The sequence below is a fragment of the Cladophialophora bantiana genome (assembly GCF_000835475.1).
Source record: "Cladophialophora bantiana CBS 173.52 unplaced genomic scaffold supercont1.15, whole genome shotgun sequence".
NCBI classification, from domain to species: Eukaryota; Fungi; Ascomycota; class Eurotiomycetes; order Chaetothyriales; family Herpotrichiellaceae; genus Cladophialophora; species Cladophialophora bantiana.
Genome location: NW_015971589.1, coordinates 975,353 through 1,000,848, shown reverse-complemented (window position 1 = coordinate 1,000,848; position 25,496 = coordinate 975,353). Strand labels below are relative to the sequence as shown.

The 25,496-nt window shown below is 53.1% G+C and overlaps 11 protein-coding genes across 11 annotated transcripts; 7 read left to right on the top strand and 4 right to left on the bottom strand.

The window, feature by feature from the left end:
- Nucleotides 1-69: 69 nt before the first annotated feature.
- On the bottom strand, nucleotides 70-1,127 carry Z519_09529 (uncharacterized protein; the record flags this gene model as incomplete). The annotated part of the gene is made up of 2 exons (XM_016767251.1): nucleotides 70-576; nucleotides 627-1,127. 2 exons carry the CDS (start codon nucleotides 1,125-1,127, stop codon nucleotides 70-72), a joined length of 1,008 nt encoding a protein of 335 aa, XP_016616767.1.
- Nucleotides 1,128-1,826: 699 nt separating this feature from the next.
- Z519_09528 (uncharacterized protein) lies at nucleotides 1,827-3,080 on the top strand (the record flags this gene model as incomplete). The annotated part of the gene is made up of 2 exons (XM_016767250.1): nucleotides 1,827-1,886; nucleotides 1,944-3,080. The coding sequence occupies 2 exons, from the start codon at nucleotides 1,827-1,829 to the stop codon at nucleotides 3,078-3,080; spliced, it is 1,197 nt and encodes a 398-aa protein (XP_016616766.1).
- A 503-nt stretch (nucleotides 3,081-3,583) lies between these two features.
- On the top strand, nucleotides 3,584-4,557 carry Z519_09527 (uncharacterized protein; the record flags this gene model as incomplete). The annotated part of the gene is made up of 2 exons (XM_016767249.1): nucleotides 3,584-4,009; nucleotides 4,066-4,557. 2 exons carry the CDS (start codon nucleotides 3,584-3,586, stop codon nucleotides 4,555-4,557), a joined length of 918 nt encoding a protein of 305 aa, XP_016616765.1.
- A 1,941-nt stretch (nucleotides 4,558-6,498) lies between these two features.
- Z519_09526 (uncharacterized protein) lies at nucleotides 6,499-8,913 on the top strand (the record flags this gene model as incomplete). The annotated part of the gene is made up of 1 exon (XM_016767248.1): nucleotides 6,499-8,913. The coding sequence occupies one exon, from the start codon at nucleotides 6,499-6,501 to the stop codon at nucleotides 8,911-8,913; it is 2,415 nt and encodes an 804-aa protein (XP_016616764.1).
- A 915-nt stretch (nucleotides 8,914-9,828) lies between these two features.
- On the bottom strand, nucleotides 9,829-11,082 carry Z519_09525 (uncharacterized protein; the record flags this gene model as incomplete). Its single annotated transcript, XM_016767247.1, has 2 exons — nucleotides 9,829-9,907; nucleotides 9,974-11,082. 2 exons carry the CDS (start codon nucleotides 11,080-11,082, stop codon nucleotides 9,829-9,831), a joined length of 1,188 nt encoding a protein of 395 aa, XP_016616763.1.
- Nucleotides 11,083-12,921: 1,839 nt separating this feature from the next.
- Z519_09524 (uncharacterized protein) lies at nucleotides 12,922-14,286 on the top strand (the record flags this gene model as incomplete). Its single annotated transcript, XM_016767246.1, has 1 exon — nucleotides 12,922-14,286. One exon carries the CDS (start codon nucleotides 12,922-12,924, stop codon nucleotides 14,284-14,286), a length of 1,365 nt encoding a protein of 454 aa, XP_016616762.1.
- A 1,461-nt stretch (nucleotides 14,287-15,747) lies between these two features.
- Z519_09523 (uncharacterized protein) lies at nucleotides 15,748-17,528 on the top strand (the record flags this gene model as incomplete). The annotated part of the gene is made up of 2 exons (XM_016767245.1): nucleotides 15,748-16,542; nucleotides 16,626-17,528. The coding sequence occupies 2 exons, from the start codon at nucleotides 15,748-15,750 to the stop codon at nucleotides 17,526-17,528; spliced, it is 1,698 nt and encodes a 565-aa protein (XP_016616761.1).
- Nucleotides 17,529-18,325: 797 nt separating this feature from the next.
- On the top strand, nucleotides 18,326-20,938 carry Z519_09522 (uncharacterized protein; the record flags this gene model as incomplete). The annotated part of the gene is made up of 2 exons (XM_016767244.1): nucleotides 18,326-18,534; nucleotides 18,775-20,938. 2 exons carry the CDS (start codon nucleotides 18,326-18,328, stop codon nucleotides 20,936-20,938), a joined length of 2,373 nt encoding a protein of 790 aa, XP_016616760.1.
- Nucleotides 20,939-21,281: 343 nt separating this feature from the next.
- Nucleotides 21,282-22,103, top strand: Z519_09521 (uncharacterized protein; the record flags this gene model as incomplete). The annotated part of the gene is made up of 2 exons (XM_016767243.1): nucleotides 21,282-21,340; nucleotides 21,392-22,103. The coding sequence occupies 2 exons, from the start codon at nucleotides 21,282-21,284 to the stop codon at nucleotides 22,101-22,103; spliced, it is 771 nt and encodes a 256-aa protein (XP_016616759.1).
- Nucleotides 22,104-22,959: 856 nt separating this feature from the next.
- Nucleotides 22,960-23,661, bottom strand: Z519_09520 (uncharacterized protein; the record flags this gene model as incomplete). The annotated part of the gene is made up of 1 exon (XM_016767242.1): nucleotides 22,960-23,661. The coding sequence occupies one exon, from the start codon at nucleotides 23,659-23,661 to the stop codon at nucleotides 22,960-22,962; it is 702 nt and encodes a 233-aa protein (XP_016616758.1).
- A 910-nt stretch (nucleotides 23,662-24,571) lies between these two features.
- Nucleotides 24,572-25,194, bottom strand: Z519_09519 (dynein light chain, cytoplasmic; the record flags this gene model as incomplete). Its single annotated transcript, XM_016767241.1, has 7 exons — nucleotides 24,572-24,636; nucleotides 24,689-24,758; nucleotides 24,817-24,843; nucleotides 24,901-24,935; nucleotides 24,993-25,026; nucleotides 25,079-25,101; nucleotides 25,149-25,194. 7 exons carry the CDS (start codon nucleotides 25,192-25,194, stop codon nucleotides 24,572-24,574), a joined length of 300 nt encoding a protein of 99 aa, XP_016616757.1.
- Nucleotides 25,195-25,496: the final 302 nt, after the last annotated feature.

The following is a 25,496-nucleotide window of genomic DNA, read 5'->3' as shown; positions in this document are numbered from 1 at the left end:
CATCGTCCCAAGTCTACCTGCCCGCACCTTTTATCATCTATGTCTATCCTAGATCCTTGTTCATTTCCATCATAAATGCCCGTTCAGCTTTCCTTTCTGCTCCGCAATAGGTGTCAACAGAGACCCTTGATCCACCGCATTCTCCAGGTTCCGCAACACCAACAACTCCATCTCCCGCTGTGTCTCGTAGGTGCTGGTGCCAATATGTGGCACAATGAAGACCCTCTCATTCTTCAACAACCTTTCTTCCACCTTGGGCTCCTCTTCAAACACATCTAACCCCGCTGAAAACACTTTCCCGCTCTCGAGCGCTGCCACCAGGTCTTTCTCGTTGATCAGGGCTCCTCGAGCCGTGTTGACTATCACCACTCCGTCCTTCATTTTTGCGAATTCCGGCGCAGATATTATATGTCGCGTCTTGGCGTTGAGAGAGAGATTAAGGCTGAGAACGTCGGACTGCGCAAGTAATTGGTCGAAGCTGAGGTACGTCGCATCGCCCTCGAGTTCTTTCGGCAGGCGCGTTCGGTTGTGGTAGGCAATCTTCATCCCAAATGCTCGTGCTCGGTGAGCCATTGCCTGCTTTCAGTCAGTTGTACAATCCACACCGGCGATGCTAGGTCGCTTACTCTACCAATGCCGCCCATTCCCAAGATACCGAGCACTTTGCCCTTTGGGTCGTGTCCGAGTTGGGCCTTCCCCCGCCATTGGCCTTCTCTGATCGCCACCAAAGGTACCCATGCCAGCCTCAGAGCGCCCAGCATAAGGAAGATGCCAACATCAGCCGTGGCGTCATCAACTGCAATCGGGGTGCTGGATATCCGAAGTCCCCTTTGGGTACAAGCGTCCACATCAATATTGTCATATCCGGCCCCGTTGTGGCAGATGTATCGCAGAGACCGGGGCAGGACAGAGACCAGCTCTTGATCGAAGAGACCTGTTTCTGAGGTGGACTGGTTGGACCGATAGAGCGCCACTACGTCGTCGTACTGGCCGGCCTTGCAGTTGGAGAGGAATTGCTCGCGTGTGCCTTTTCGGAACTCTTTCAGATTGTATTTAGATCCCAAGCCTTCCCACTCTTTATTTATGTGCGCCAATCCTCCGATCAGGAGAACGGTAGGTTTCGACATGATTGTAAGAGACTTGTTGAGGGATGGTCGCTGAGGGAATACGCGGGTCAGAGAAACACGCGTTGGCAGAGCGTTTTGTCGAAAGCAGGAGGACAGGGCAAACATGACCAAATCCCAAAACCCATAAAAATTGATTGGAGATATATTTCCCTCAGCGTCACTGGGTGAAGCGAAAGGGATGGTGGGCATTCCGTCGGCTTTTGAAACTGCGAACATCGCAATTCCAACGACCAAACCCCCTCGTGGTGTCGCCGTTGTCACCCCGCATTTCAATTGCCGCTTCGTGTAATGCACCCCCACACCCATCCTCTTGACTTCTTCCCAATGCACCAAACTGCGGCATGCTGGGGGCCATAATGGTTCAGGGTCGGAGTCTCCCTCGACAATCGCCGAAGATTACTCGAATAGACTTGATCCAGCGTCGGAGAAAATCCCGTTCCATCACGCCTTTCAGAAAACTGTGCACAGCAGTTCCTCGTGGATGCTATGGCGCCTTTGCGGGATCACTCTTAAGAACGCTGTAGTCATCTCCCCTACAGATTTGACTGGTACAGCTAAACCCGTCTCTTCACTGAGTGCTTTACTGTTAATGTGATCGAAGCAGATATCTTGTTTCATATAAAGGTTCGATAATCCTCCAGACCAGCAACCGTCTGTTCGTCCCAGAGCAGAACCAGGCAAATTTCGATTCAGATGAAAATGGCATCTACAGAAACTGTCCAGGCCTTGGTTTTACATGGTGCAAAGGACTTGAGGCTGGTAAGTAACCCCGTCACTCTTGCAAAGTGCGAAACTGACATAACTGTGCTCGTTAAGGAGACGAGACCACCGCCTGTGCTGCAACACGGCGATGTCCAAATAGCAGTCAAGGCAACAGGCATCTGCGGTTCAGACTTACACTACTACAACTTGGGGCGCAACGGAAATTTTGTTGTGAAGTCGCCACTCGTCCTTGGCCATGAAGCATCAGGCGTTGTCACTGCGGTTCCTGAGGCCACGAATGGGGTCACAACTGCCGATATCCCTTCATCGAATCTCAGGGTGGGTGATAGAGTGGCCTTGGAAGTCGGATTTCCCTGTCGCTCGTGCACCCTGTGTAGTACTGGTCGATACAACCTGTGTTCCAAGCTGTCTTTTAGATCTTCTGCAAAGACATTCCCTCACACCGATGGGACGCTGCAAACAGTGATCTCACAGCCAGCCAACATGTGTCATAAATTGCCAGAGAATGTCACCTTCGAACAAGGTGCCCTCGTGGAGCCCTTAGCCGTCTCACTACACGCGTTGAACCGCAGTCAGAGTGCGGGGTCGGGGGTTGGAGTGCCTTTGGTGGGCTCAACCGCCTTGGTCGTGGGCGCTGGCGCCGTGGGAATGCTGACCGCCGCTGCATTGTCGGTCGCTGGAGTATCCGAGATTGTCATAGCAGACATCGATGCCCCGAGATTAAAGATCGCCGCAACGTTGGGTGGTGGGAAGTTTAAGTTGAAGACTTTCCTCCTTCCCCGGAAAGCGCCCGCCTCAACGATTTCAGAGACTCTGGCTGAGGTTCAGGAACAGGCGGCGGAAATCTGCAAGTCGGTAGGAGTAGAGGCCGGGTTTGATCGCGTTTTTGAGTGCACAGGGGTTCCATCATGTGTCCAGATGGGCATCTATGCAGCCACAGCAGGCGGGAAGCTCATCCTGGTTGGAATGGGCACGCCAGTTCAGACATTGCCTTTGGGTGCGGCTGCTCTGAGGGAAGTTGACATTATCGGTGTGTTCAGATATGCCAACTGTTATCCTGCGGCCATCGCACTCTTTGCCAGTGGCCAGTTGGACGGTGTTGCCGAGGACCTGGTCTCTCATCGGGTGGCACTTGCGGACGGGGAGAAGGCCTTCAGAATTGCTACCAATCAAGGGCGGGAAGGAGAAGACGAGGGGAGGGTACCTGTCAAGGTGGTGATCACATCATAGTGACCGCATCCGTGTCTTACCTATTTTGCGAAAAGTTCTGTACCGGTACATTGGGCCAAGTTGGATGGGATTCGCTTCAGGCATTCCATCTGCCCAGTACGGCGCGTCGCGTTCCGAGGCGCGGACCACTTCGAGCCAGAAACTACACAAAGAAACCGTCCGGAAATGGCGACGGCAGATAAAATCATGGATGGTTCTCCGATGGCCACGATGCTGCTGCGGACTCCATCATTGTTGGTACTCGCGCGAGGAGGAGAGGAAGATATCCGGGCGCGCAAGATGTTGCCTAGTCCTCGTGTTCTCACCGATTTAGCCAGCAGGTTGTGTTTGGGGATGACGTCAAGTCTGCGACTGCGCATTTGCTTGTACAGCACCAAGCAAGCAAGCAAGATAGCCCATCCTCTGTCGGTCTTCAACCGGCATCTAAAATTACATTCAATTCCTGTTCATCTGTCGCAACTGGCTGACTACTTTTACGCACACAATTGCCTTCAACAGCAGGCATGATGACACAAAAGATCCTCGTTACCGGTGCCACGGGCAAGCAAGGCGGCGCCGTCGTCAAAGCGCTGCTGGCGAACCCTCCTCCTTTTGACTACGAAATCCTCGCCGTCACCCGCAGGACCACCTCCAAAGCAGCCAAAGCTCTAGCCTCTGCGCCTCACGTCACCCTCGTCGAGGGTGATCTCAATGATTGCACAAACATCTTCGCAAAAGCCGGAGGTGTCGGCGCGGTTTGGGGCGTCTTCTGTGTTACATTACCCAATCTCAAGAGCAAGGTAGAGGAACAGGAGGCAAAGCAGGGGATTGATGTGGTGGATGCCGCCATTGCGAACAAAGTCAAGCACTTCGTCTATACCTCTGTAGATCGTGGCGGCGCAGACAAATCTGAAGTGGATGCCACCTACGTGGCGCACTTCGTATCCAAGGTGTGTAGACGCTGCGTGGGGTCAGAATGCACACGACAATACTGACGACGTTCCAGTGCAAAGTGGAGAAGCATCTACAAGAAAAGGTCCGAGGAACAGACATGACCTATACCATCTTGCGCCCGACGGCATTCATGGACAATCTCAACCCCAGCCTTCCCGGTCGCATCTTTGCTGCCACCTGGCATACTTTAGGAGACAAGCGACTTCAGTTGGTTGCCGTGAGGGACATTGGTGTCTTTGCCGCCAAAGCCTTCGGCGCCGCGGATACAGAAGATTACAAAAACACGGCAATCAGTCTGGCTGGGTGCGACCTGACCCAAGCCGAAGCCGACGAGATATTTTGGAAGGTATTGGGTCGACCCATGCCGCGCTCATACGACTTTGTGAGCGATTTTCTCCTGTATATGGTGCCGGAAGCGGGCACTATGGTTCGATGGTTCAAGGAACAAGGCTACGGTGCCAATCTGGAACAATGTCGACGACTGAACGAGAAGATGCTGGACTTTGAGGCATATCTCCGCGAGGAGAGCGGCTTCAAGCGGTAAAGGTGTAGGACAATCAAACCAAATGTCATCGATCTTCGACACGGTTGGCGGGCGGAGGAGACATCTCATCTCAATCAGCGTCAGCATGGAGTCTGGAGTTAGATTCCGGGGCCAGACTCTCCATTCAGTGTCGTCAGCGGGAGGATTGTGGGAGCCTTGGCTATCTGCCTTCAATCTATCTTTGTATCACCAGGCATCGACTACTCACTCCATACCTACGTCATTCAAGGACCCCAAGACTGACGGCCGATCCAGCTGGAACGGGGCGACTAAGTTTGGATACGCGGAATGGACCATAATTAGTATTGGGAGCCTAAGCTTTTGTCATCTGTCCTTGGGAAATATATCTGTCGCACCACCCTGATGGCCAAACAGAGTGAAGTGTGCGGTGGATTTGTGGTATATCTGGCAGCGTGGCCTTTGGAAAGCAACGTCCCTCCGTCTCTCTCCTCCCCCTCTTCGTGCATGTCATGCAAAAGAAGGTCGTGTTTCGATTTGGAAAGACTGGCCGAGAACCAAAGGTCAAGGTCGAGGTCAAGCTTCAGACGTGGCGGAGTGGGAAGTAAAGCAAGCAACTTGTTCATGCAGCCTTCAGGGCCAAGCTGCAGGAACGCGAGCCTCAAGGTGCTTGATTGGCTGGTGGCGTAATTTGGCGAGTCGCTAGACCGGAAGCTGAAACACACGCTACTGTTTGATAAGTGACCACTTCACCCGCCTTCGTCCACCTTCCTTTCCTTCTCGCCTTATCGTGTGTCTCCCATCTCTTCCGATCCCTACTGTATCACTTACCTCGTGGTCCTCGACATGACCGGCAGTCTGAAATGAAAGGGGTCACAAGGGACCATTCTTTTCTTGGTTGTGTGCCATCAGTGAGTGAGGAATTGTTCTGCGCGTTTAGAGGTGTCCGTTCCTGATGCTGTTCCACTCCCTTCACTTCAACTTGCAGCGCGTTGTGCAGGTTGTGTTACTGCCTCACCCCGGTGAAGGTCGTGAAGGCAGTTGAACCATACCCAGGCAAGACACTTGTCTACGAGCATTCACAATGCCAGTCGCCTCCTTTGCGCCGTAACCTGATGGGACTCTCTCCACAAAGCTTCAATCTCGAGCTTAATCCGCAAGATCGTCCCAAAGAAAAATCCCGCACCAACCACATCTGCACCGTCCCGTGCCATGCGAACAGGGTACGGGCAAGCTCCAAGCTCCTGAAACGCCATCTCCGTCAGATCCAGCGAGCCCAGACCCTTTTCCCTGCGTGGAGACTACATCTCGGTAGCTTGGTGGCTTGTCTGTCCTATCGATGGCACAAGGCAATGTCTATCCCACAGCCTTGACCCCAGAAAGGGGAGAGTCTATTGAGTCTGTCAACGTGGATCAAGGTTGGTTCCATGATCCATCCGCCCCCTTGCGCTTAGATGCCGATCGAAATATTCCCATATCCATGCTCCACTCGCTCATCTGCTGGTTCGCAAGCTCTTGTTCTTTCTCTTGTCTCGTGCTTTTCTGCCTGACCCTCTGGTCGTCCGCTGACCCAAAGTGAAGTCGCTCGCTTATCGACCTGCCGTTCCTTACCATTGTTCTCATGACCAGACAAACAACAATGCTTGCGCAGGCATTGTAGTAGTGCTTTGTCCCAGAGATCAATGTGATCCCATTGTCACTCCTTTCATCCTCACTGCCTTTGTTTGTTTGTTCTTGACACTCCTTTGTCACGGCCGTGCCGGTCCATTTGCTTTTCTACCACCTTTTTTGCGCTTCGACAAGTTTCGAGCCACCAATCCTTTCAGACAATCCATACTCAGCGAGTACTACACGGTCCCTTCAAGGAACTCAAATCTATTCCCAGATTACACTCTTTGCGGAAAAGCCCCATACCTTCGACGACTACTCTTCTTGCGGGTCATCAGAAGCATTCACCTCAACCAACCCAAAACCTTCCTCACTATGCCCATCAAGTCAATCTTCAGCAGCGCCCTCGTAGGGTTGCTTGCTACGATACCTCTCACATCAGCGCACACGTGGGTCGAACAGTTGATGGTTATCGCTCCGAATGGGACTTTGGTAGGACAACCAGGCTTTGCACGTGGGAATGTCTTGCGCGGTACTCCTGGATTCGGTGATCCCACCATGGTCAATCTCATCCCGCCGGATGGGCGTCCCATCAACCAAATCCAACCCAGCGATCTCATGTGCAAATCTTCGCAAACCTCGCAAACCCAAACGGACGGTTCTCCCAGACTTCAGGCGGCTGCGGGAGCGGGTGTTGCGCTGCGATTCCAAGAAAACGGCCATGTTACTTTGCCAGACAACCAACCCGGCAAGCCACCGAATCGAGGCACAGTCTATGTTTACGGCACCACTCAAGCTAGCCCTGATGACTCTTTCCTCGCCATCCACCGTGTTTGGACTCCTGATGGCACAGGGGGTGATGGTCGTGGTCGCCTTTTGTCCACTCGCAACTTCGACGATGGTCAATGCTATCAGGTGAACGGTGGTCAAATCTCTCAGCAACGTCAACAGACGTACGGGCATCCTGCCGATGATCTGATGGGCCAGGATCTTTGGTGCCAGCAGGACATCCAGATTCCGGCGGATACACCGTCCGGTCAGCCTTACACGCTCTACTGGGTTTGGGATTGGCCCACCTTGCCAGGCACTCCGGGGTTCCCCAATGGCAAGCAAGAAATCTACACCACCTGCATGGACGTCGACATCGTTGACAGTACCGGAGTGGATTCGGTCTCCAAGGCACAAGTCGGCTGGGAACAAGGCCAACGCGTTGACCATGCTGCCGTGTCCGCTCAAATGACCGACCTTGCCAATCCTACTGCTGTCACAGGTCAGACTATCCCCTTCACCAACGTGCCCACTACTTTTCTTACGCAAACTATATCGCCGACGCCGATCCACCCCGCGCTGACTTCTTCTTCCACAGGTTCCACCATTGCCTTCTCTGCCTCAGCAACAGGTCCCGTTTCCGGCGGTGCAAGCGAAGCTAGTGTCTTCGCTGCCACGGCGACTGAGACTGGTGTACCTGCCTTCCTGAGCGTTCACGTAGGCTCGACGGCTGGACCAGGCATCGAGACCCAAACCTTCAGTGTCATTCCCATCGGCGTGTTCACCACTACTGATGCTGCCCAGTCGCTGCCGACAGGCGGATCAGATGGTGGAAATGGCCATGGTGGACGTGGCGGCGAGGGCAACAATAACGGTAAGTCATCCCTCCCGTGGATCTTCAGCGTCCTTGCCAAATGGTTGGAGAGCGTAGCTGCTGACTCCGGCTCCTCCTCAGAACCCCAAGTGACAGCGGCTCCAAATGCTGCCGGCAACGTCGCCGTGGCGACTTTCACCGAGTACGAGTCCGTCTTCGAAACCGTCTACCAGACAGTGTATCAGACGCAGTACACCAAGCGAAGCGCAGGTGAGTCATGCTATTCCAGTGCCTCTGAGTTTGCGGACGACGATTATTGCCCCCCTACGACGTCTGGATACACCCCCATTCACACTCATTCACATCCTGTCCACTGCTTCTGGTGCCCAACTGGCTCGGCATATCCGAAGTTCACTCATCCTCGTGGTCCACCGCCTTGGCTCAGTGGCGCTTGGGGTTCCCGGACTCAGTGGCCTCATTCACGTCCTCCTGGCGGGGCGAGACAGAGTAACGGCAGCACCGAGTACGGCGACAGGCATGGCTACGACAATGATGGCTCCAGCAACTACACGACCCCTGCGACGGCCGAAAGCACAATCACAGTCACAAGCACATTGACTTTGACGACATATGTGCCCTCGGCTTCAGCCGCCGCCGCAATAATTCCCGTGTCCCCGTTATCCACCGTGACGGAGACAACGACGACTCAGAGCACAGTCACTCTCACCAGTGCATTAACGTTGACGACAGACATGCCATCCTTGTCTGCCTCTGCCTCTGGTGATGCCGGCGCTGTCGCCGGCTCAGTCGAATCAGCGCCGTTGCTGAGCAGTTCCCAGCCCTTCCCGCCTCTCCCCCTCTCATCCACCACAGACACGGACAGCTCCCCTGCTCAGCCCACTCCGCCGCCTTCCACCTCCTACTCCTCCACATCCACAGATACCGTTACAGTCACAGTCCCCCCTACAAGCACAACCTCTAGCTCTTCCTCTTCGTCCGCACCATCACTTTCTAATACCGAGGGAGACCAACCGCTAACATTCACTCTTGTGCCCATTCCAGATCCTTCACCGACGCCTGCGCCTGCACCAACAGTTTCAACAGACCACGCCGCGTTCCGGCTCAAGGCGCGAAACCCATTCGTATGGCTAGGCTGGACTACGACGCAGAAGGCAGAGGCGACCCAGAGTCCTTCTTCCTCCTCATGACGTGAAACGATGAATCTTTCTTGCAAGCTGGACTTTCAGAAACTGTTCGACACGACTGTACATTACGGGATCGCATCAACATGGACAGGAGAGGAAGAGCCGGGCTCCTCTTCTTAACGAATCAGCGCGTAGAAAAAAGAAAAGAAGGGTCATCCACGGTACCCAATGCAGACCAGACTGGACCACGCCACTGAACTTGTCCGGCTATGAGCAGCCACATCCATCATGATCTTTCCGCGTATCTGCATCGCTTCCCGCGAGTCGTCCGAGTTGGGCCGCGTGCATGGGCAATGTGCGTACGCACGGGAAGGAACTGGATGTGGAGACGATTTTTTACGTTCCATGCAGGCATTGCCATGTACATGCCATGTAACTCTTTACTTACTTTGCAAATGGCACCGCTAGCTAGCTAGCACATATTCGCACATATTGCACATGTCACATATGTCACATATGCTACATGCTAAATGCCAGATGTCTACACCAAGTCTTCACATCTACATGCTAAATGTTCGTTCGTGCAATCATTAAAATTAATTTACCGAGCGTCTATACATTAATGTGTAGGTATGTTCTACGACCCAAACCAACCCTCCCCCCCCCGGATGCCAGATGCTAGTTGATATGTGATTGAATTGAGAGGTCTGCCCTTCCTTTCGTTCCCAGCCCAGCCCAGCCCAGCCCACGCTTTCCGCCTGGAAACGCCCCACGGGGATCTATGACGAGCCAGCCCAATCTGAAAAGCAAAGAGCAAGGAGCCACGGCCCGCACCTTACCTACCTAGAGCCTATGTAGACGCCGGTTTGGTGATCATCATCCATCCACTGTTGGCTTTCCATCGTTCCGAGATGTATTGTACAAGTAAACGTTGTTAACGGCTTCCGTGGGTTGACCGGAAAGCGAAAGTGGCCATCATTAGGATGACTTGATCGGCTTTGTGTATTTGAGCTCTGTGCCCCACACGTAGTCCCAGAACTTGGATGTCACGCCAAATCTTGAACAATGTTAGCCATACGATTCATCTTGAAGGGGTTGAATTGTAGCTGGTTCGTGTACTTACCCAAGCTCAAAGTTCTGATAATGATGTGCCAAATGATACTTCTTCAAATCCCTCACGTAGGCGGGCAATTGATGATGATGCAACCAGTAGTGCGTGCAGTCGTAGCAGACGTAGCCGAAGATTCCACCGCTGAAGACGGTGACGGCGGCGTACCAATTGTACCAAAATACGAAATGCGCGAGTTTGTAGAACGGTGTCGCCAAAATGAGGAACAGCGCCGGCGGCATGACAAGCCGATATTTGTCCATGGGCAGGTAATGGTGGATGCCGTGCAGGATAAAGTGTAGAGTGAGGAAGAGCGGGTGATCGGGAAGGAAGCTGTCAATGTGAAACAGAAAGCGGTGCAGGAGATATTCAACCAGTGTCCATAAGAAGAGACCCAGAGACCAATAGGCGATTCCCAGGGCCGGATTTGGAAGGTTCATGATTCCGAGTACTGAGCCGTAGATGACTGGGGGGAGCCAAAGAATCGGAACCACATACCAAGCGGTCTTACTGAGCGGCTCAAGGATATTCCCAAACAATGGCGCAGAGTCGCCGCCCTTATAGTGTCGCGGTCTGTGGACTTGCTCAAGGTAGAATTCTTTTGAGAACTTGCTGAAGATCATCTGCGGGAAAAGCGGCCGATTAAGGTCGAGGAATTTATGTGTCTTCCAATCTTGATCCAGGTCCGTCTCTTTTGAAAGATCATCTTCTGAAGACATGCCCGTCGACTCATAGAGAGGTCGAGAAGGGAGCTTTTCGGCTTGCACACCATTGGCTCTCAGTTGTTCGTTGCCTTGGGCTGTCGCAGGCAATGGGATGACCTGGTCAGGGCGCGACGAGTCCACTGCGGTCTTGAGAACGGCATCCGTGGGTACGAAACCAATCAAACTTTCTTCCAGGATCTCATAGGCGGTCTCGGTGTGGAAGTGTGAGGCTTCGTCTTCCATGATTTCCTCGACGTCTTTGCCGGCATACTCAAGGATCAGCTCGCCGCCACCGGGATGATCGTCGATAAAGTCCGTCACATCGAAGACACGTTCCCCGATTGTCACATAGCACGACTTGCGGCTGTTATGTTGTTCCACCTCGGCGCGGGTGATTGTAGGGAGCGTTTTGCCCGGCATCTTGGGCGGTAGAAACGGGAGATTAGGGAGAGACTGACGGCGAGATCACAGGAGGAGCGAAGAAAGACCGGGCGCAGGATCAAAAAGAGGACCTGCAATTCAACAGCAGCGATGCTGACATGGAGAAGACGATGTGAGGGTAGGGAGTTTTATGAATGGTCGCGGTCTGCAGTTTGCCTCCTGTCAAATCTCCATTGCTTAGTTTAGTGGGTTGTCATTTACTCGTAGGGGGCTCATGGGGGCTTCCGCGTGGTGCGCGTGAGTCGAGCGCCCAATGGCGGGTCGAGCTGGAGATGCAGAATCCCGCCGCCTTCCGCTGCCACAGATGCGCCGCCAAAGAAAGGTCACTCCACTGACAACGCTGATCACGTGGCGGTGACGGTAGTTGGATTACGTAACACTTGCCTTACCGCACTCGCACACCGTCGCGCACCTGCAGTGTCTACGGTGGGCCTTTGGAGCCTGAAGCGCGGCAAGATTTCACAACTCGCTGCACATTTTCACCACAACAACAAATTCATCAAAAGAAAGAATAATCATGTCATCTCTGCTCTTTCGCCATTGTATTCTTCCCCGTGAGTGCGGAGGCCGATCCTACCTCGTTCACCAAAGGAGCAACCCGTCAACGCCGATGATCCCCGTCCCGTCTGCCCTTTTCTCTGCAAGCCGGCTCGCTCCAGGTGTATGATGCTCAATGGGGCCTATGTGGCATTCACCTCTTGATTGACAGCCATCGAACTCAACAGCGAGGTGGCTGTCGTACTGCCTCACGAGATCGAAACCCGTCGCCCGATGTGCCAAACCCTGAGGACGCTGAGGACGGGTCCCAAACAGCCGAGGAAGATGGTTCTGCCTCAACTATTGTGGCGTTAACTATCCATATCGGAAATGAACATTTGAAGTTACAGCCGGACAAGGGTCTCGTACCAAGCACGATTGGAAGTTCTTCATCCTGATTGATGAGGTCCATGAGTTCCTGGTAAGGCCATTCTTTGTTGTGAGTTGGATTTACCAACCCGTGACGCCAGCATCCGACAATCTCATATCTAAAGAGACAAACCTCATAAATTCACACTCAAGATCCTTAATGGAATGGGAATGTACTTTGGTGTATTCTGGTCATTATTTCGCTCTGCTACTTATTATTTTGCACAGGATCGCCGCCATTCGGGGTCACCCCTTTTCGATGGATTCCACCATTTATGCCATTGTAGCGCGGCTATAGCTGGATGTGCCCTGGCTGAATGTGCCCGAGACTGCCCGCTGCCCACCAAGGGAAACTATCTCCACGATGGTTTCTGGACTATAATGGCCATGGATCACAAGTACGGACAAGGGCTCAAGGTCAAAAAGGAGAAAGAATTCCAAGAATCTGAACTGGATGTTCGAAGAGAACATGCACGCAAAACAACAGCCGCATGCTGCGATTCATTGTTTCCCATGTGAGGACAATCTATCGTCAGCCCTTTGGGGTAACATTGGGACAAAGGCCGCGGCTTGTTGTCTATAGTAACCTTAGTCAAAAAACCTTGTTTTTGCCTTGTCCTTTGATCAAATGTTGATCGCCTCCATCAGCCGCATTGTCTCTTTATGACAGCAACCTCGTCATACTTGTTTCTCATATATAGTCCAGCTGACATCATTGCGCAGAGTCATGTTTCAGCTAACATTCACTTCCCTTGATTGATTTTAGCCATCTTGTATCTTGCGCAGGTTCGCACTCTGGTTTTTGTTTGTTGTTACAGTTATCCCTCTCAGCATACCAGTACAGAGCAAGACCCGATGTATTAGCCGGAAGCCGTCACCGATTTGTCCTTGCAGACTAGCTCTTCCGTCAACATGGTGGTACAGCAGCTCGACACATTTCCGGAAGTTGTGATTCCGCTTCAAAGACTCTCGCTGTCCAACAGCACTAAGCAATCTCCTTCGGGCTCCAACAACACAGGCTACGTCACATGGCCCGCTCCAGATGGATGGTACACTCCGCCTCAAGGACCTATGAATGAGAAGGAAGAACCCTTCCCAGCGTTCCAAGATCCATCCAAATCTCTTATCATCGAACGAACCCTGCTTCTAGACACCCTCCACACGCGACGTCATGAGCGGTCTCGATTCGAAGCTCTCTTGTCCCGTGTTGCCCATTCTGGCCACATCAAACACGATCAAGACCTGTCGCGCACCAGAGCATCGCTCTCAGAAATACTCGCCCTCGGTGGGGGATGCCGCGCTCAAAGAGGACTTGGTAACAAAGGCAAGTTACCAGGGCCGAAGGGGCTAAATACTGACTATTTCTCGAACAGCAATGAACCTCAGCCAAGGGATGTTTTACGGTGGAAAATGAAGAACCGCTGCGCGAAAGGAGTCCAGCAGGCCTTGATCTATGAAAAGGAACTCGGCATGGGTTTTCTCGACGGTGCTGCTGATGAAGGTGAGTCAGAGCGAGGGCGGACTATGAAGCATACATACCCTGGCGCATTCAATCGAGCAAAGGTGGTCACCGCTCTGACGATGCTCCGTGAGACTTACCCAAGAGTGTACAAAGCTGGCCTTGTCGAACAATCGAAAACCTGCCAGGCTTCAGAGAAGACATCGAAGCAGAAAGCCACCGCGGCAAAGGGGAGTCAGCGAGCGACTTCACCAGGTAGGCAAATGTCTCTCGATGGCAACGACACTGAGGAATTCTTGGGGCTTTCCAAATTCACGGATTCTTTCGCGTCTGTCAAGAACAAGGCTTCCTCAATCTTTCGGGGTCTGGCGCGGAAATTCTCATGTGAGAAAACCGATCTCTCAGACCACACATTTGAGCTTGACAGTTTTCCTATTGTTCTGAAGGTAAACGGCGAGATTGAGCGAGTGTTTGAATCGTCCAGATCTGCTATCCCGGGGCCTGCTTCGTCTGAAACCGGTTGGACGCGAGCAGTCAAGGAGTTCACGATTGATGCAGGAGTCGTATTTCCAAAAGACAGTGGAATCTGCGGTGAACCGGCACATATAACTGCACCAGTTTCGGCCCAGACACCGTCTGCTCAAGGCAGGGAAGCAGCCCGGGCGACGACCGTCCGAATGTGCCGAACGTCCACTTCCCGACTTATGATTTCGGTCAAGGTGAGGAGTAACAAGCATAAGCACATGCAATCACAGAGATTTGCAAGGTCAAATAAGGATAGGGTTAAGGCGCCGGAGAAAATAACCGCATTGAACTGAATGGAAGCCATCCCGTGCGCAAGGCGGTGTGGAGGCCCAACTCCATCAAACTCTCAGCGAGAGCGAGGACAAGTTACTCAGTATGATAAAAAGGCTGGATCATCAGGTATTTGGCGAGCATTATGTCTAATCGGTTGACCTTCGAGACGCTCGTGGGTGCGAATGATGAGGCAAAGGTTAGTGGAAGCGCCAGTAGTGTGACTGCATTCAGCGCCGCAAGTCCACGGATCGAAAAGTGGATAAACTAATAGACAACAAGGTAAGCTAACCAACTTTTTATTTCAAGTGCCCACGATCTCATTAAGTCTGCTCTCTAGGATTCGCAGATACGTTGCTGATGGTAGCACACTTCACATGGGCGGAGTACCGTTGGGTGAGGACGCAGCCCCTGATGGAGTAGCCTCGTCGATGACTAAGTTGACCGACTGGGAAGTCTCGCCATCCACTGTTTTGCGCGTTGCCATTGTCAGCAGAGCCTCGGTATTGGCCCACCTGGGTGGCATCCTCTCACGTTCCTCCTTGATTGGTACCCCGTATCGGAGTATGTTTCTTTCTCTTGCCCCTTGACTGCTGAGGAGTTCCACCTCATTTACCAACTTATCCTGGTCACAGAGTCTCCAGGAATCGAGATTTCTGGAAATCACAGCCCGCTTTCAGACGTCACTCAGTGCCAGAGTCGCATCCAAAGCGCCTTTTGGCGACGAAGGGCGTTGCGGGGTCAAAACACTCAGCTAGAGCCATGTGCGGAGTCTCGGAGCAGGGGTGGTACAGAGCGTAACCTCCAGGATTTTGATCTCCGAATTCTTGTTATGGGTGAAATCCATTATAATTCCACTCTCCTCCCTGTCAAAGGGGCACAAGGCAGATGCCGATTTGATCTGCGGGGCGCAGCATCCAACAGATGCCTAAATTGATATTCCTTCCTGCTTTTGCAGTATCAGCTACATTCGGATGCTGGTCAAGGCATATGTTGTCAGCGGGAAGTGTTTACTACCGTAGACTGCCTCTGGTGATGATAGCTTCTCAGATTTACCTCTGCAAGTATTTCTGCATCTGGGTCTGCTTTCCCCAGTTACAACAAGTGGAATGTCAAGCTCCGTTCCGGGAAGTGGCCTTTTAGCCGTATGATCGAAATAGAGGGTAGCTTCCACCTTCATTGCAACGTCATGAAGCTGGAGAAGATCGACATCAATATACCCTGCATTACCGGCGGCCTTCCTTACTCAAAAAGGCGAAGTACTCTAGGTTCTCGTGTCTTGAATGTTCATGATCAAGACACACAAAAACGTAAAAATGGTCTCGCTCGTACCCTTCTGCGGCTTAATTTTGTTTTACTGCAACCTGCTCGTTGCCCAGTCTGTCCAAAACCTCGGTGTTTCGTGTATTGCCAGTTCTCAAAACTGCGGTCCACGAGGAGGCATCGGGGACGGGGCCCATCCTGTGTTGACTCCTCAATCTTTCATGACCGATGCTCTGATTCCCACAGTTCCAAATACCACTCGTCAATTGGCACCTGGTCCGCCACCCGTTCGCTTGTCAACATACCCAAGCAGCTCATCATCATGCCCACCAAGGCGCAATATTATCATTGACTCGGCCAGCGGCGCACAACAGGAGATGCTTGGTTTTGGACACGCTTGGACCGACAGCACCGTCAGTGTGTTCAAGTCCCTGGATAGTGCTACCCTCGCCCGTGTCCTGGAAGATCTCTTTGGCCAGAATGGCAACAACATGGGCTTTATGCGACATACCATTGGATCGTCTGACTTGTCAGGCGAACAATACACCTACGACGACAACGGTCCCAGCTTTAACGAAGGAGAGCCTGACCTCGACCTGTCCAATTTCAGCCTGGGCCCGTATGGTACTGGTCAGGCCGAATTCATCGCTAAAATGGGTGCTGTCAAGGGCGATGTCTTCCTCTTCGGTTCGCCATGGTCATATCCTGGATGGACAAAGTACAATGACCTATTCATTGCGCCGAATCTAAATGTGGACGGGGGTGGAAGCTACAATATCCTCAACAACAGCTTCAATCCAGCGTACGTCCCGCAAATGGTGGGATACTTTTCCAAGTACGTCGACGCATTTCGCGATATGGGAGTTCAGGTCAATGGTATTACCCCAATGAATGAACCGCTGAACTATCAAGGCGGCTACCCTTGCATGTTTCTTGACCCAGTAGATGCAGCAAGCTTGATCGCTCAGGGTCTCGGTCAGGCAATGCACGACCGCGGCGTTATCATCATGGCATATGTAAGTCTCCATTCTGATCCCTCTTCTTTGAAGATTGGTCTTTGGGTCCAAAGCCGACTCTAATTCATGGTGTCTGATGCCAGGACCACAATACCGATCAGCCAGTGTATCCCGCCCGTGTCATTCAAGGAACGGGTGGTGAGGGCGCTCTTACTGATGCAGCAGCATGGCATTGCTATGCTGGTCCCGTGGCAAACTACAGCGTAATGTCGGATTTTCATTATGCCTTCCCCAACACGCTGCAGTTTATGACGGAATGCTCCAACTACCTTCCGCAAAGTGGGAGCTGGAATTTCGAAGTGGCGTCGAATTTCATCCCGCCTGTGACGCACGGTGCTTCGGCAGCCGCCATGTGGGTTATGGCGACAGATCAGGAATATGGGCCCCATTCACCGTATGGTGGATGTGCTGGCTGCCAGGGAAGCGTTATTGTGAATTCATCCACGCAATATACGCTCACGAACGATTATTACATGGTGGGCCAGTTTTCACGTTTCGTCCGTCGAGGCAGTGTGAACTATCGGATCCTGGGAGACGGAAACGAGGGCGATGCGAGACAAGTCAACCAGTTCTATACTATGGCGGTGCGCAATCCAGATTCGAGCTGGGCGGTGATTATGATGAACAATATCGGCAGCGACCAGGATGTAGTGGTGCGATTCAACAACGGCGAGACTGACATGTGGCAAGGGACAGTGCCAAATGCCACGGTGGTAACATGGCTGCTGCCGCCTCAGGGTGTTGGTGCTGCTCCTCCTGCTGCGCCCTTTGCGAATGGGACGGCATCCACCACCGGAGGAGGGAGTGGAGTGGGAGCAGTGTGTTCGACAGCAAGCACTTCTTCGAGCTCAAGCTCATCCACTAGTAGCACAAGCACCCTCGAATTAGTGCCCAACACGACACATACAATTGCCTCGTCTACTCTGACTAGCAGCAGCCATGGCACAAGTGACGATGCTGATGGGACCAGAATGCGGCAAGGCTGATGAAAGAAGATGGGGAAGGGGGCAAGTCCAACATGTCTCGAATAGCAACGAGGTAGTAGGTATTTTGGGCGTAGTACCTCACAAGCCGGATTCAAAATAAATGGCACAGTCTGACAAAGGGTAGAGTGATTCACTGTCAGATCGAGGATGCCCTTCAGTCACAATAAGTATGCTATTTACCTTCAGCAAATAGTGGCCCTCTGTCATTCATCTATACTATCAATTATATTCGATGTAGCGCGGCCGCCTTGACGTTATTGAGCACTCCTGAGGTACATATTCGTGACAGCCTGCGGCACTTATTTTTGAACCCTGCTTGCTGGACAGGCTTATGACTAGAGATGGGCTTTGGGTGGTGCTTTAAATAGCAGTCGCATGGGCATGATTGTGCAGGATAACTAGCCTCGCTGCACGGTACACCCTAGACAAGTCCGGGTCTCACTACTAGGCCAGCCACTTAACTAAACTCGGTACTTGCTACAGTGTTGTACAGTTTAGTGGCCTCACTAACGTGAACTACCGGTGTGGTCCCTCCCTCTTCCCCTCCCCAGTTCTATCGTTAACCTCCCTCCCTCCGCCTGCTGCTCCTCGTCCTTCTCCAGTCCCTGCGGCCATTCGGCGGATCCTCGCCTCGCCAGGTACAAACCCGCTGGGGCCAGAACCTCCAGACACACGGGCACAAACACCACACATGTGAACGAATCCATCCCGGATTTCTTCTTCCCCAGCTTTCGCGGATCAAAGCCTTTCCTCTTCTTGACCTTGCATCAAATGAGACGAGCAACAACTCTCCTAGAATGGTGCTGTTGGTCCATAGTCCACCGACAAATAATCCCCCAAGTCCCAGAGGGCTGAAAGCATACTCCGTATTGATTGCCCGTTCGCGCTTCTCGACCGCCGACGCCGCGGTGACCCCGGATGGCCGACGAACAACACCAAAGCCCGTCAACGCCCATGAAGCGGGTGTCGAGAGCATGCACTTTCTGTCGCGCCCGCAAATCCAGATGTGAGCTGTAAGCGTTCCGTTCTATTTCTCGACGTATCTTTTGGTAAGGGAAGGGCAGGTGGGACCTCTGTGTGCTGTTCTTCATGTCGGCTGGGTCTCCATCCACTCATCTGGGCCCCCGGCTATCTGGAAACCTCTCACAAGTTGCAATAGCCGCCTATCGGCAACCACTCAGATTGACCATCCGTTCTCGTATCGACTTCTGTCCTCGCCGTTGATTGACCCTGATTGATGCTGTAGGGAAGCTTCAGGCGGCCAACCTCCATGCGCGCGATGCAAGAAAGAAAACCGCGAGTGTGTTCTCGGCACATCGAACCGTGGTGGAAGCAGAGTGAGGAAGAAGCTGCTTTCCACCAGCACCTTGTCCACCCTGTCCAACCCTCCGACGTTGACTCCTCTCCTTGAGACCGATTCCTATGCCGATGCCGATGCCAAATCCCACCTCCATCCTCCTCCATTTCTACAACCCTCCCCTCTTCAAGATCGCCCTGCGACAACCGCAGTTCTGGGAAGTGGCGCAGGAGGTGGAGGTACGACCACAGGTGCGAACGTGGTTGACGATGACGACTCGGCGTCCACTGCCGACAGTACGATTGGGAATACCATACCCAGGAACCCGTCGGATGCGTGGCAGTTGTTGAAAGACGTGGCAAACCGGGAGGCGGATCAGCTGCAAGCCAAAGGAGCATTGGGCCAGCAGGGGGATCTATCACATCAAGACATGCAGAACGGGGCAAGACCAGAACCCAGGGGATCCATCAATGGCATCCATGCCGGAATCTCGACCTATCGACTGGTGCGCGAAGGCTACCTGACGCCCGAAATTATCCAAATGCTAGTCCGACGATACGCTGAGCACTACCACCCGTACCTTCCCCTGGTCCCGCGCAAATACTTTGATCCTGCCCAGCTGGATATCTTCGCGGTCAATGATAAACATCTGCTGACGGCCGTCATCACCATCTCGTCAAAGGACCTCATTGAACAGCCGACGATTCATACCTGCTGCTCTCGATACATGCATGACCTAATATCTGGGATCGCAGCTGGCCATGATTGTGAAGTTGAGGCAGTCGAGGCGTTGTTGTTACTTGCCGAATGGGAGCCGCAGGGCCTGCGAAATCGCATTGAAGCGGTAGGGAGGGGCGAGGAAGATCGGTCGGCCTGGATGCATGTCGGGATGGCCCTGCGCACGGGTTATTTTCTTGGCCTTGATCGAACTGCCTTTCGACAAGAGTCCGCCGAAGAAGCCAGGATCGATGGACGGAAACGCCTAGCTTGGGCCAACTGCTACGTCTCGGATCGACTGATATCGGTGAGGATTGGGAAGGCATTTTGGTCGAGAGGACCCGGACCCATGACCGGTCTCTCCTCCCAGGACTTCCCCTCACTGCTACCACTCAGCCCCGACGACGAAGATTATGCCAAAATCATGCAAGCAACCCTAGATCTCACACAGCTCTATTCCAATGTGCACGATGTTCTGTACTCGGGCATGCGCACCAGTGGACAGATGATGCTCATGGGAGACTATGTCAAGTATGTTGATGATTTCCGCGCGGCCATTGCTCGCTGGAACACGACTTGGGGGAAACTGGAGTGCTCTCCTTATATCAAGGTCACGCTGCAGATGGCGTACGAATACCTCTGTCTGTACACTAACGCCTTTGCCTTCCAGGCGGCCATTGCTCAAGCAATTGCTAGCAAGCCCAAGAGCGACGCCAACTCCCTGAGGGACCATCTCCGAAGTGTATTCTGCAATGTCGGCGCTATGCCAGATGCACGCTTCATTTGGGCCAGTGTGGCTGCCGCGAAAGCCTACTTGACGCTTCTCAGCACCCAAGTGGATCCCAGCAAGTATCTGCGATACATGCCGCTGAGATATTATCTCTACTGCATTTACTCTGCCGTGTTCCTGTACAAAGCCCGCTCGTTCGGTGTGATGACAGACATGGAGGAGCGGCAAGTTCGGCAACTGGTCTTCCAGACCATGGAAGTGCTCAAACGAGCGTCCGTCTCAGCTCAGGATCCGGGGTCGCGCTATGCAAGGCTATTGGAGCTGTTATGGATAAAGCCGCAAAAGGGCCCTTCACACCTCCCGCCTCCAATTCAATCTCCCGCGGCATCTGACGGTCCATTGTCGTCGAGCGGCAGTGTCCACGTCGACGCACAAGGCTATATGCAATTCAGTCCGGCGAACGACTTCTCCTGGCTGGATCTCGAGGCCGTAGGCGACTACGTCTCGGGTGATCAAATCGCTGGCAACGGGATGAACATGCTTGCTCCGATGGGGGCCTTCGAGGCGACGTCGACCTTCATGGCTCAGACTCAAGGGATACAGTGGCAGCAGACCAGCAACTCCACGAATTGGCCGGTGGACTGGAATGGCAACTTGTTCTTCTGAGCGCTTCTCAGCTTCTCCAGCTTCAAGATTTGTTTGAGATGGATCCAATGACAAGCTGCGCTCTTCTATCCGTTTCAGGCGAATGTCGGCGACTGGGAGCAGAAGCCGACGCGTGGGCTGCACTTGGATTTCCCCGCACCATCCACCACTGTCCACCACAATCTGCCCGTTCAAATCGGCGCAGTCACCGCGGCTGCACCGTTTGGTGCACTTGTGGAGAGGCTGGTGCGCGCTCACGAGCTCAGATTCATATCCAGGAATGAGTACAAGACAACGACTGTCCCAGTTGACCTCCCACACGAGCAGTTCGCAAACACCAGCACCTAGCCGACCTCCGCCCAGCATGTCCGTCGACAACGAAATCAAAGGCAGATTAGCCCTGATCACTGGTGCGTCTGGAGGGTATGTGTGTCCTCTCGAGACTTCGCGTTTCACTTTGACTGACAAAGGCAGGATTGGTGCCGGTTGCGCACGAGACCTGTACAAGAATGGCTGTCATCTCGCCCTGACATACTCCAAAAACAAAGCTAGTGTCGACAACCTGATCGCCGAGCTCCAAGGCGACTCGACCTCGTCCGAGCAGAAGATCTCTTCACACCAAGTAGACATGGCATCCACAGAAGATATGGAAAGATTATACAAGGAGATCGAAGCACAGCATGGTCACGGACCAGACATTCTGATCGCCAACGCAGGATACGGAAAGCGGGTGCCGCAAATAGTGGACATCACATATGAGGAATTCGACTATACAATACTGGTCAACCTGCGCGCACCGTTTGTCCTTGCGAAACTGGCCGTCCCGCACATGGCGCAGCAGAAATGGGGGCGCATCATCATGATGTCCAGCATCGCCGGCTACGGAGGGGGCATCAACGGCTGCCACTATGCGGCCTCCAAGGCCGGCCTCACGGGCATGATGAGGAACCTCGCCCTCAAACTGGGTAAGGACGGAATCACGGTCAACGACGTGGCGCCGGCCATGATCGGCGATACGGGGATGATCCCCAACGCAAAGTTCCTCGAGGGCACGCCTGGAGATGTGAGGAACATCCCCGTGGGCAGGCTGGGCACGCCGCAGGAGTGTGCGAATGTGGTCACCATGCTGTGTCGCACGGGCTACTTGACCGGGCAAAGTATCTTGTTGACTGGAGGGTTGAAATGAGTGGAGGGCTAGTTCGTTATGCAGCGCGCTTCCAACAAAGGATGTGACTCTTGAAGAACATCCACGACCCACGACGCATTCTTTGAAGTTTGGTTTGAATTGCTTCGGTTTGGTTCCTGAGCTACATGTTTGTCGTCGTTTACCCTGCCTGCCCTATCCTGCTTTCCCCAGTTTGGAAACCAGACATGTCCTGCTTTTAATTGAAAGTTTTATCCATCACAATCCGAATTCCAACCTCAATCTTTATCCTAATCCTAATGGTAGGGAGAGAGAATGATGAAGACCGTGCTCGTCGTCCCTGTTCACTGACTGCCCGCTGCGTCGCCGTCTGTGACAAGAGACCGAGCGCAGGGAGAGCGGGGGAGGAAGCAAGGGGAAAGGGAGAGAGAAGTAAGAAAAGGGAGACAAGAAAAGGGAGACAAGAAAAGGGAGCGACGAAAGGGGTTATGATACGACACAAACCTCAGGGTCCGCAAACATCACTAGTATCGCATATCAATCCACCACCATTCAACATTGAACAATCAACATTGAACCAAAGCCACAAAGGGAGGGTAGAGAGAAAAGGAGAGAGCTAGGGGGATTGTAGTCCCCAAGTAGTGATTGGCAATGAATCCCTCTCTACCTGTCAACATACATACTCCATCCATACTCCACAGGAACCTAGGAACCCAGGGACCTAGGCAGTCCTTGATGTAATTTTTATTTCGCCATTGCGATTGGACTCCGATCCCGATTTCAGGTCCGGTTCCGATTGTGATTTCCCGTGCCCTTGCTTTTTGCGCTTAGCCCTGCCGTAACCATGCTCGTCGGTATTCGTCGGACCATCATTCCCTACCCGGCGGGTCTGTCCAAACTACCTCGAGCCCGGCCTGAAGATGGGCCCTCTCCCGCCCTCGACCTCGCCCCGCACGGCTGCGCCAGGCATGCCGTCTTTCCTCTTGTCGGACCCGGCAAAGACGCCCTTTTCCTCCGTCGTCGCGGTTGCTCGGGTCGACTTTGATTTCTGCGTCGTGGTGCCGACGTACGTCTTGCTCTGCTCCTGCACGCCTCCCTGTGCTGTCCGTGCGACACCCTCGATCTCGGACGTCGTCGAACTGATCTCCACGTTCGCGGGGCTGACTTCAAGCGGGTTGAAGGGCGCGTTCTGTGGTGGGGTGGGGGACACGTTGGACGTGCCTGTCGTGGAGGCTGTCAGGTTCTGGATCTGCTCCGCCGCCTGCGCGATAGATTCGGCCGGGTCAGCCGTCGACGTGCTGTCCGGCGAAAACGACACCGCCTGTGAGGCCACCGCGTCGTCAGTCCCGGATTTGCTGTACTCGGTTGGTTGCCGGTCGATTCGGGTCCGGTCTTGTTGTGCGGAGCGGTTGGATTGAATGTCTTGTTGGCACTGCGTCGTCGTCGTGGAGGACTGGTGCCGAGTGTTGGTCGGGGGGATGATTTGCTGTTGGTGTTGGTGGATGGGTGAAACGCTTGTGACCCGATGGAAAGGAGTGGTAGGAGCTCGTAGTATTACGGTGTTCCCCAGACTTAAGGCTTGTAGACGTAAAGGCTTCATGTCGCGTGTTTCAATGTGCTGCAAGTAGCACCGTATTTATTGAATGGTATGTCTTGACGTGTATGGATAGGTGAGTCGGTTCAGCGCTTTTTCCTGGGGTCAAAATAAACGGAAGAATGACTAGAGAGTGCAAGATGTAAGGTAGGCACGTATATATGAAAGTATGCACCAACAATCGTAGTGGATCAGCACTGTTTGCGATGTTTCGAGTATTTCTGATATCATCCTGACGTGGGTGGCCGTGACCAACTTACCTAGTAACTTACTTCCCCAGATTTCTTCCCCCCCCCCCCCCCAAATACTCGTAGATATGATTGGCGTTGGGGGCGCAAGGTGGGCGTCTCCCCAAATCGACCTCGCCCACCCTGACAGGGAAAAAAATAACCAGACGGGATTCATATGTGAACTGCAATGAAAAAGGGGAAGGAATCATCTTTCAAAACCTGGTATGCTTCGGGTGTTAAGACTTGGGCGCCGTTCAGGCGAAAGCAGCCGACGCTGCACCGAATCATGCTCAGGATTGACCTGGTTCCCTCCTTCATATGCTCTGGGCTATTTGCACGTTTTCCGGTAGATACTCGAGGGCTCCGTCACTGGGAGTGGAAATTTCCGTCCAATGGGCAGAGCAATGGAGGAGAACGATGGTGACAAGCGTACCGACATGCCAGAGTCAGACTGTAGAATGGACTTGCAATCCATCATTGCCATTGAGCATTTGTCGGCGAGGGATTGTCCAGAATCTTTCCTCTCCATTCGTATATACAACATGTTGTGAAGCACGTCGAACAACTGCTCTCTTTCAGGAATTCATATCTACACCGTCACAATTTTGTAATGATAGGGCCCCAAGCCGGTTTTGCCAATGCCGTGAGAATTTTCCGTGACGCCCAATGCAGAAAGTGGGATCCAATCACTGCGTCTTGAAGAGCAATATGGCGACGTGTCCGAGGTAGAAGTAGATGAAGTGTTTCGTCTCTGCAGCTTCGATCAGTCATCAACTCGGATGGGCGAGCAGGGCCTGACGTACCGTGGGTGACGAAGCTGCCGAAATTTCGACCGACTATGCAATGCCACGTAGCGCCCTTTTTCGAGTCAAACTGCGAAAAGGTGTCAGAAATGTTGATGCAATGTCGCAGGTCTGGGACAGAATGGTACCTCTCGTTTAATGTGTTGAGCAATGTCCTATGTCTCCAATGAGTATTATCCCCTCGGGTCAGGAATGGCCATCCTGCAACATACTTTCTCGACGCTGAACTTCTCCATTGCTTCCTGTGCTAAACGGCCGGTCAGCATCTCCGCCCAGTCTGCTTGTAACCGGCGCATTCCCATACCGACTTCGATTGCCTCTTGTTGCATGTCCTCGCTCTTACGGTTCTGTCAGTGACAATCCAATCAGGTCTCCTCACGGCACTCTTACCATGTCGACAGATTTAATCTGGGCTTCAACAACATCAGTAGGTGGTCGAGAGGGGGTATTTCAGACTCACGCTCCAATTTCACCTTCTTCTCAGGGATGCCCTCTGCAGCAGCCATGGCGCCGGCAGATGGTATCAGGCGGGAAAGGACAGCAAGTTACAAGGTACTGAGCCCTACAGCGGACAGAAGAGTGATGGACAATGTGTATGGAAGAACGTGCTTGTGATGTAGATAGTGGAAGCCTTGTGTGGAAGAAGCGCATGCGCAGGTTCGAACATCAAGCAGGGTCATGCAGGTTGCGCGAATCATGCCGCTCTTGGCCACTCAAGCAGAGCACCGAGCACCCAGCGAGGCCAGTACTCCAAGGCACTGGGCAACCACTGGGCAGGGACTAGGGCACTCGGCGATCGGTAGACCTC